We start from the raw sequence: 10759 nt of genomic DNA on the forward strand, positions 1-10759 counted from the left end.
GATAGTGCTGAGGACGAGAAACTCTGGGCTATGGAAGAAGCAATGGCGGAAGAGAGAGAGAAAAGGGACCACCCGCAGAGGGCTTTGGCATTGACTGATGCACAAGTTCTCAAAAAGAAAGCAAAAGTCAAGAGTTCCCACTTTCACTACCGAGAATGAGGTTCTGGATGAGCTTGGCCTCATCTTCTCTCTTATATTCCAGCATTCCAAGGTACTCCTTGGGTCCTGATGACAAGTGCACATCATTGGCTGCAGACAGAGGCAAATGGTGAGTGAAATACGCAAAAACAACTCTCACAGTTTTCCTGAGACTACTCAGCCTCCTTCTGTCCCCATTCTGGCTGGTTTGCAAACGGACTTCTGTGGCTTTCAGGTACATTAAAACTTTCTTGTATCCTGATGAATTGCCCCTAGTGATTTCTATCTGTGAGCATATCAGTGTGTACCGCTGTGGAAAAGGCTAAGTTATCCTTGAGAAAAGCCTTATGAGCACCTGATACGGATCCAGCACAGTGGGAATGGGAAAAGAACATAGAATGTTGCCCAGCCTCCAAGGTTCTGATGCTACAGTGAAAAAAGGAAGACTCAGAAAATGTTTTGGTGTACAAAGTACCAGTCTGCACAGTCCTGACTAAGAGGGCTTTATTAGTTTCCTAGGACTATAACAAGTTGTCACAAAAGTGGCAATTTTCAGGGGCTTTAAACAATGCATGTTTTTAATGTTACAGTTCTAAAGTTAGAAGTCTAGAAGCCAAGCCAGCATGGAGAATAGTGACTCATTCATTCATTCCAATAGCGGGGACACCGTAGGAGCAGGAAGGACAGATCAGGTCCCTCCTCTCATGAGGCAGACTGCCATTTGTCATTTATTATTGAAGGGGGAAAATCTTTGATTTGGTTTTGGACATTTCACAATTGAGGTGAATGTTGGATGAATGAGAATAAAGAAGCTCTTTGAAGACACAAATATAGAAAAAGGAGCAGACAGCTGAAGATACACAGCCTTAGCAATAAGGGCGGGGAGGAAGAAGAAAGAGTAATAAAGAACAAAAGAGTGAGAAATGTAAGGACAGAGCATGAGACAGGCACAGTGCAGGGACTCAGAGGAGGAGGAAAGAGAAGCTGAGGGTCCTTTTCCCGAGAGTTCATGGAAACGCTTTTAAGTGTGCAGTGCAGTCCATGCTGGGATATATGGCTTCTTAGTTCTCTACTTCCCTCTTCTAATACAAATTGGGATTCTTGCTGATCTCATGTATGTAACAGGGAGACAAGGTGACTTTCAAAGCAGTTAATTCCCAAACTTGTTTACGGTTTCCTTTTTTTTTTTTTTTTTTTGAGACAGAGTCTCACTTTGTCATCCTTGGTAGAGTACCATGACATCATAGCTCAGAGCAACCTCAAACTCTTGGGCTTAAGCAATTCTCCTGCTTCAGCCTCCCAAGTAGCTGGGACTACAAGGCACCCACCACAATGCCTGGCTATTTTTAGAGACGGGGTCTCACTCTGGCTCAGGTTGGTCTCAAACTTTGTGAGCTCAGGCAATTCACCCACCTCAGCCTCCCAAGTGCTGGGATTACAGGCGTGAGCACCTGGCTATGGTTTCGTTTTTTAATGGAATGAGAGTTGTAGGATATCCCTTGCAAATGCATGAGTATATCTGGTACCATCTGAGGGGCAGTGAGTACCAGTGAGGGGCTCCTGCCTCAATGGATTTGTTCATTAGCTCATCACTATGTACTAAATCTACAGTTAGGAATTATTCCTTTGGACCAGATAAACACTTGAGTGCATGCTGACCTTAGCACAAAGCTCCAAAGAAAGTGAGTATCATTTTTCCTACCTTTTTCAATTGTCCTGGTTAAAGTCCTGACTTGATCTTGTAGCTTTTTAATTACTCTATCCTTCATGTCTAACTCTTCTTCAAGATCCTTCAGAAATAAAAAATGAGAATATTACCTTAGAAGCATTATCTCTTAACCCATTTCTTGGTAACAGCTTTATTGAGTTATAGAATTCACAAGCCATACAATTCACCCACGTAAAGAGTATAACTCAATGGTTTTTCGGTGTAGTCCTGGTTGTGCTATCATCACCACTATCTAATTCTGGAACATTTTCATTATCCCCCAAAGAATACTATAACCTTCACCCATCACTCTCGAGTCCCCTCTTCCTTCCCAGCCCCTGGCAACTGCTCATCTACTTTTTATCTCCAAGGATTTGCCGATTCCGGACATTTCATATAAATGAAATCATATGACAGGTGGCCTTTTGTGCCCAGCTTCTTCCAATTAGTATCATATTTTTAAGATTCTTCCATGTGAGAGCAGGCATGAGAACTTCAGTCCTTTTGATGGCCGGATCATCCTATCATGTGGATATATTACATCTATCTTTCCCTTTACTATAAAGTAATGCCAATTATAGAATTTAAAATTATGAGGGTCGGAAACAGTCTTTCTGGATGTCAGAAGTTGAAGCCAGGGACAGTCTTCTGAGACCCGGGCCTGGTTTTGCCTCTCCTCCCTGACAGGGAAGTGGCCTTGCCACTCAAACTGAATTTGGCTCAACACCCAGGAGAGTCCCGGATCACCCAGAAGTATTTCCTATAAAGTGTGTAGAGTGTTTCAGTTCTTCCTGAATTCTGAGGTTTTGACACAGAAGGGATTCAGGCTTCTGTGACCCAGCAAGACTCATGATACAGATGTGCTGCAGCTGTGTGCCCCTGGGGACGCTCAGGGACATGGGACACTGTGCTGTTTCTATGCTGTGTGGCCCTCTCTCCCTGCTACCACTCTGTGTCCCTGGACACAGAAGAACCTTATTAATCTTACAAATGGAGGTGTGGACAAGGCTTCTTCTAGTTTAAGCCCATCCTATAATACATTATTTAAAAGAATAATCGGCTCGGTGCCTGTGGCTCAAGTGGCTAAGGTGCCAGCCACATACACTTAAGGTGGCAGGTTTGAATCCAGCCTGGGCCCGCCAAACAATGATGGCTGCAACCGAAAAAAAATAGCCAAGTGTTGTGGCAGGCGCCTGTGGTCCCAGCAACTTGGGAGGCGGAGGCAGGAGACTCGTTTGAGCCCAGGAGTTGGAGGTTGCTGTGAGCTATGCCACGGCACAATACCCAGGAGGACAGCTTGAGGTTTTGCATCAAAAAAAAGAATAACCATGGGTGGTGCCTGTGGCTCAGTGAGTAGGGCACTGGCCCCATATACTGAGGGTGGCAGGTTCGAACCCAGCCTTGGCCAAATTGCAATTAAAAAAATAGCCAAGTGTTATGGTGGGCACCTATAGTCCCAGCTACTCAGGAGGCTGAGGCAAGAGAATCACTTAAGCCCAAGAGAGTATGACACCATGGCATTCTACCAAGGATGATATAGTGAGACTCTGTCTCCAAAAAAAAAAAGAATAACCTATCAATCCATAACCTGGAAGAAACCACTGTTCTCATTTTGATTTATTTCATTCCTTTCCTTTTTTCTAATAGGGCACATGTACATTTTATAAAATTGGGGTCACACTGCATCCAAAGTTGTAAATCTTGTATTGTTTTCTAATTACATTGGAGATAGCCTTCTATGTGGTTGACAATATACTCAAACCATCATTTCAATGGTTAAGTCATACAGCATACAACAATTTCACCTGCCCACTACTGTTAGACATCTACTTGTTTTCTCTGGGTTTTATTTTCCCCTTATAATAAGCACTATGGACAAAATTCTTGGTTCACATATCTGAGTATTGATTTAGGACAGAACCTTACAAGTTGTATTACTGACTCTAAGGGAATGACTTTCCACAAGTTCATGTTATTTGGCTCCAAATCACCCCTCAGAATAGTTCACACCAATTTATATTTTCAGCAGCCACGTATGACAATGCCTGTTTCCCAATGCCTCTCCGGCACCATAAGATCTATTAATTTGACAGGCAAAAATAATATCTCACTTTAATTTTGAATTTATTTGGTAAATAGTGAGATGATTGCTAAGAGGTTTTTTTTTTTTTTTAATTTATTATTATTATTTTTGGGACAGAGTCTCATTCTGTTGCCCGGGCTAGAGGGCCATGACATCATAGCTCACAGCAACCTCCAACTCCTGGGTTCAAGTGATCCTCCTGCCTCAGTTTTCTGAGTAGCCGGGACTATAGGTACCCACCATAACACCTGGGTAACTTTTTCTATTTTTAGTTGAGACGAGGTCTCATTCTTGCTCAGGTTTGTCTCAAACTCACTCCTAAGCTCAAATGATCTCCCACCTCGGCCTTCCAGAGTGCTACGATTACAGGCGTGAGCCACCGTGCCCAGCCTTTATTTCTTTTTTTAATAAGAATCTTCTTTGGCTCAAAGGATCATACAGCGGGATGAAGAGTGTCCCCCAAAGTTCATGTCCAATGAGAACCCCCAAATGTGGCCTTATATGGAAATAGGGTCTTTGTAGTTGTAATTAAGGTAAGGATGGATATGAAATCATACTAGGTTAGGGAGGGCCCTAAATCCAGTGAGTGTCCTTGAAATAGAAATGAACACACAGAGGGAAGGTCACACGAAGAGAGGCAGAGCCTGGATTTACACTGCCACAAGCCAAGGAATGCCAGGGGCATTCCTGAAGCTGGAAGAGTTAAGCAAGGATTTTCCTCTCAGTATTGTGGAGGAGCCAGGTCCTCGGGCTAACATCTTGATTTCAGACTTCTGGCCTCCATAACTGCGAGAGAATACATTTCTATGGCTTTCAGGGACCTAGTTTGTGGTGATTTGATACCGCAGCCTGACTCTTTTATTGTCTATTCTGTTTGTTTGTAGCACTGAGGCCACTCATTGATTCAGGAAAAGTGTGTTGAAATGAACACATGGATGTGCCCAATCCCTGGCTCAGTGCACCTTCCTGGGGGCAGAGTCAGACAGGTAAGGAGCCACAGAAAAGGGCGCTGAAGGGGCCCCCACTGTGTGCCCTGGGGGGCGCCAGGGCAAACTCACACAAATCCCTCACAATGCATGTGGTTGACTGCTCACAGCTAGAGAGTGCAGGGTCACCCATGGCTCACCCACATAGCTTCCCCTCCACTGCTGGCCCCCCTGGGATCCCAGGAGCGTGCAAGTGTAAGTCGAGTGCACGGCAGCTGCACACGCACTGACAGCAGGGGGTTGCTTATTCCGTGAGACTGGAGCATTCTAGTCTCTGAGAAAGCTGTATCCACTGCAAAGAAGCTGGCTGTTACCTAGATGCCACTGATTAGAATTTGTTATATCCTGGTAAATGCTAAACTCCCAGGATTTCTCTTTTTGGATATAATTATTCTTCAAACTTACCTGATTATGATTTTCCTGTGAGATAGAAAATGGGGGGCTCTGACCGTGGGGAGAAGGGCATATGGGCACATCCATGCCGACTGCTGCCCAGGTTACTGTCTGCCAGGCTTGGAAGGGCCTGAGGGGTCCGACTCCCAGGGGAGCGCCCTGTCGCTTTAGTGCCTCTCAGTCCTGTGAGTTCCACACATCAGCACAATTTCAGAATCATCACTGGGGGTTAATGTGGGGTTGTCGAATTTCATTTTGGCAAGGGTGCTTAAAATTTGGAGAAGACTTTAAAAACATTTAAAAGTCTTCTGTCTACTATGATGATCATTTTGTGAAAGAACATTTTGATCCCAAAAATTGTAGAAGGTCGGACCCCTAGAATGAAGCATTGGCCTCTATGCAGATAAGTTTTGCTTGGCAAAGTGCTCACGGGTCGGCCTTGTTATCCTCTGTCCTCTATCTAGATCAGGGTGGCTTCATCCCAGATGGTGCTGCCCACAGACATGCTTAGGAATTCCAGCCTGCACCTCCCCTTCCCAGCGGCCCCTGAGTCTCAGGGCTCCCTGCATGGGCTGTGAGCTGAGAGACCACCTGTCTTTGAGATGAGAAAGCAGACAGCTCTGATGGAAGGACTTTGGGTCTACGGCTATTGATCCTATGCGTTAGGTGGATGTGCCCCGTTCAGCCCGATCTGCACACAGACAGCCATTTCTCAGCACTTAGAAAACTTCTTACCCTGTTTTCCAAAGTGAGACGAGATGCTTCTTGCTGGAAGTCACTCTTGACTTCATTTTCAGTTTCAACTTGTTTCTTCAGGTGCTCACTGGCCTCCTGTATTTCTTGAATCTTATCCATCAGCTTCTCTTTCTCTTTGGTATGTATTTCACTTTGGGCTTCTATGGCCCTAGAGAGATACAGGAATTTCTGGTATCAGTTTCACCATCGTGGAGAAGTCACTCATTGCCATAGCGAGTGCTGATATTTCCAAAGTTGGAAAAACACCTTGGCCAATGTATGTGTAAAGCAAATAGGGGATCCTTAGATGTGGAGGAAAGGGACTAGGACTGGCTGGGATGTAGAACTGTCCCTGTACAGCTCTAGCCTCCCTTACCCAATAAGAGTCCAGCCCTGCCCCACCCCACCCTCCTTCACCGCTCCCATGAGACACCCACACCCACCCACACTCTAGAACCAATAGCTCAGACATTATCTCCTTTGCAACCAGCCTGGGGACCAAACGGCCAAAGGTCGGAGAGAAAACAAAGAACCTATCCAAAGGGTTCCAAAGTGGCATCTCCCCAGTTCCCACTACTTTGGGTTCTCACTCAGTCCTGATCCTACTGATAGAACCACGTGACTGAAAATGTTCTCAGGGATGTGGGTATCCATTTATTGTTCTGGAAAGTGAAGTGTCTCAACAAGTTTGCAGCAAAACAGAACATTTCCCCTATAAGCTTCTACTACGTCCTAGGGCACCAGGCCTTTTGTTGGTCAGGAAGGAAATTTGGGAGGATTAGCAATGAAGATTTTCTACCAACACAGATTCTAATTCTTACTGCAGTCTGCTAGAAACCCTGCTGTCTCTCACAATCTAGTTTTATCCATAAATGAACAGATAACTCATGCATGTGGTATAACATTTCTAGAGTACAGAAGTTACACGCACCTCCCCTTCCCTGCTCTGTGCATCGTTACCGAGTTACTCTCCCTGGTCATGTTTTGTCCCTTTTACAGTCTCCCAAAGATGATGATCGTGTGTACACGTGTGTATATGGGCATTTGTACATATACACACACATTATTTTTCTTCCCATTTGAATAGCAATGCATCATACACATTAGTTAGCATCTTGCCTTTTGGGCTTAATAATGTTTCTGGGAATATTCTATAATTTCAGGAAAGAAAAACACTACATGAGCATGAACTGGAGGTACACACACACTAACTTTCTAACTAACACTTACTTTCTTTGCATTCCTTCCTCTTCTCGATGAAGATTTAACTGGTTAGACAACTCTTCTAGTTTTCCTATAATGAGACGAACTGTCAGTACGTCATGGGGGGGAACTATCTCTGCACTCTGACCAGTGCGCTATGGGGGGCCCTGTCACTGCAGTCTGATCAGTACCCTGTGGGGAGCCCTGTCACTGCAGTCTGATCAGTGCACTGTGGGGGGCCCTGTCACTGCAGTCTGATCAGTGCGCTGTGGGGGGCCCTCTCACTGCAGTCTGATCAGTGCGCTGTGGGGGGCCCTGTCACTGCAGTCTGATCAGTGCACTGTGGGGGGCCCTGTCACTGCAGTCTGATCAGTGCGCTGTGGGGGCCCTATCTCTGCAATCTGATTTGTTTTCAGTTATCAGAGGTCCTAAACTTTATCTAGCCAGAGATTAGATTTTATTCGGTGTGAACAATGCTTAAAAATATCTTTTTTTTTTTTTTCTTCAGTTTTTGGCCAGGGCTATGTTTGAACCTGCCACCTCCAGCATATGGGGCCAGCGCCCTACTCCTTTAAACCACAGGCGCTGCCCGCTTAAAAATATCTTAAACCATTATTCTAAAATTATGATAATTCACATGTAAATTTGGATTTTTGAATTTTCTTTAAAGTAAGGAATAGCCAGCTATACGGGGGCCCACCTTCCCATTTGGCAACAGTCAACTGGAGACAGGTGTCCCCTTTAAATGCCCCATGCACCTTATGTACCCTTCAACTACCCTGCTTCACACGCTTATGTGACCTGCCTAGCCCTGGACAGAATCACTCTGGTGGCTTTTCTAGGTCACTTTCTGGATGGAGCAAACTTTTCTAAAGCAGGTCCATGAGGGTCTCTGTTACCTTTCATTCTCTCAGTTTGTTCATTCAGGCGAATTTCCAGATCTTGCTTCTGCTTCTCCAGCTCTGATATTTGCTGTTTAAAGTCTGGGATCATCTTTAGAGAAGAATTAGAAAGAGTAGAAAATACTTTCATCCATGAACTTTAAAATCTTAGAAGCAAGCTAGAGAAGGTATTCTTCCCAAGAAATATAGTTATGTAAGAGGATTAGCTAAGACGTTGGACTGGATTGGTGTTTTTGGGTTTTTTTTTTAACATCAAGACCTATAAAGTCTCAAGAAATATTATAGTTTTCAATACATTACATGAGATCGTCAATACGTTATTATCAAATAGGCTTTGTGTTAGATGATTTTGCCCAATTATAGGCTGATGTAAGTGTTCTGAGCATGTTTAAGGTGACCTAGGCCAAGCTATGATGCTCAGGAGGTTAGGCATAATTTCATTCTCACTTTATGAGATCTTTAACTTATGATGGATTTATTGGGACACAACTCCCTTGTAAGTTGAGGAACATCTGTATTTGTTTGACTGTGCAATCAGGTCTCACTACAAATTCCTCGTTAAAGTTTCACCCAGAGAACAAACAAAGATGGCAGCACCCGTAGCTCAGAGGCAAGGGCACCGGCCACACACACCAAGGCTGGCGGGTTCCAACCTGGCCCAGGCCAACTAAAGCAACAATGACAACTGCAATACAAATAAAATAATCAGGCATTGTAGTGGGTGCCTGTAGTCCCAGCTACTTGGGAGGCCAAGGCACGATAATCACTTAAGCTCAAGAGTTTGAGGTTGCTGTGAGCTATGATGCCACAGCACTCTACCCAGGGTAACACAGTGAGACTCTGTCTCAAAAAACCCAAACAAACAAACAAACAAAAAAACAGAGTGGTGCCTGTGACTCATGTGCCTCAGTGGGTAGGGTGCCAGACCCAGATACCAAGGGTGGCAGGTTCGAACCTGGCCCCGGCCAAACTGCAACAAAAAATAGCTGGGCGTTGTGGCAGGTGCCTGTAGTCCCAGCTACTTGGGAGGCTGAGGCAAGAGAATTGCCTAAGCCCAGGAGTTGGAGGTTGCTGTGAGCTGTAACGCAACAGCACTCTACTGAGGGCAATAAAGTGAGACTCTGTCTCTAAAAAAAAAAAGAATAAGCAAAGATGTAAGGTCCTCGGCTACTGTTGCATGTGTCCACCAGAGGTCTCCCAAGATTTCTTGATGCTTCCAGTTTAAGTAGAGAAGGAGGCAGCAGAGGTGCTAAGGAGCAACCAGAGATGGGATGAGAAACCTAGAAAACGGGATCCCAGAAGCCAGGAGAATGAGGAGGGGCAGGGAGAGGCTGGCATCCTCAGAGGCTGCTGAGACACGGAGGGGCCCTCTGAGCCCGACTCCACACAGGCAGACCCAGCCAGGGTAGGGCCCATGGCGATGTGTGGCTGGAGGAGGGGAAGGCAGGGGAGGGCAGGAAACAACGCAGATGGCCTTTCATAAATCTGGCCAGCTCCCTGAAGAAATGGGGGGTGGCCACCAGGGTACGGGTAAAGGAAAGGGTGGTTTTGGAGAGGGGAGATCCCTAAGCATGTCTCCTTGCCAGCAGGCATGAGTGGGAAGAAAGGATGAAACAAACGCAGGGGGCGAGAATGGGCAGCGCAGAAGAACAAGTCCCTAAAAGGCAAGCTTTGGAGCACAAGTAGGACTGACCTTCTGAGCCACCTGTCTCAAGAGCCACCTTTTAAACTTAATTTTTTGATCACTTTCCCAGGCATCAGGGCTAGATCTAAATATACAGACACACACAGAGCCACAGAATCTAGACCCATCCTACGGTAAACAAATGCACTCTCAAATCCAAGTGCTCTCCAGCCTGGGGTCAGTTTACAGTTCTATCTTCTGATACAACTATTTTATTCCTGGAAAAAGTAATTTGTATCCATGGCTTTACTGTCGAGAAACTGAATTTTACTCCACTGAGAAAGAATGTTTCTAGAATAATGGCCATCCCTGGGGCCCGTGGCTGGGACCATACCATGTTCTCTGAGGTCAGCCTGGTGACTTCGTGACGGATATTTTCATTGATGTCATTCTCTTCTCTAAATAGTTTCTGCAGGTGGTTGATTTCTTGACTCAGATGCACCACTTTGAAGTTCAGAGCTTCAATCTCCTTTTCATAGCAATCCTTCTGAGACTGGAAATGGCTCTCTAAAACCCTGGTACAGGAGGGGTCCAGAATTGAATGACATGGGCTTTACTCAGCTGTGCTGATGACGGGGAGGATGACTATGTGTGTGGCTGGGAAGACCCACAACTAGGGCCACAGGGGGAGTACATAAAGGCTACTTATGCACACACACAGTTACAGGCTAGAGAATTGCCATTACATAATTATAAAACCCTTCTTGCTACTTAGGCTGCATTATGTAGGGCTAACAAGCAATTAATAACAAAGAAATTTTATTTTAGAAGTATTAAAATTACATTTTTATTCTCTTAATAGTTTAAAAATACGTCCTCTATGATACTACCATTATGGATACATGTTCTTATACATTTGTCACAATCCACAGACTATACACCAGGAATGAACCCTCACGTAAACCTTGGGCTTTTTTTTTTTTTTTT

The 10759-nt window shown here is 44.9% G+C and overlaps 1 protein-coding gene across 1 annotated transcript in view; it reads right to left on the minus strand.

Moving 5' to 3' along the window:
* The window catches only part of MYO5C (myosin VC), a 106069-nt gene that overhangs the window by 18820 nt on the left and 76490 nt on the right, over positions 1-10759 (minus strand). The window contains exons 29-34 of the mRNA XM_003784366.1: positions 10167-10347; positions 8146-8239; positions 7274-7337; positions 6044-6212; positions 1841-1928; positions 151-249 (exon numbers count right to left, since the gene is read on the minus strand). Of these exons, the coding sequence (XP_003784414.1) occupies positions 151-249; positions 1841-1928; positions 6044-6212; positions 7274-7337; positions 8146-8239; positions 10167-10347 (695 nt within the window). The remainder of the gene's footprint in view (positions 1-150; positions 250-1840; positions 1929-6043; positions 6213-7273; positions 7338-8145; positions 8240-10166; positions 10348-10759) is intronic.

Source organism: Otolemur garnettii, unplaced genomic scaffold, assembly GCF_000181295.1.
Source record: "Otolemur garnettii isolate 467f Iridium unplaced genomic scaffold, OtoGar3 scaffold00011, whole genome shotgun sequence".
Classification (NCBI taxonomy): Eukaryota; Metazoa; Chordata; class Mammalia; order Primates; family Galagidae; genus Otolemur; species Otolemur garnettii.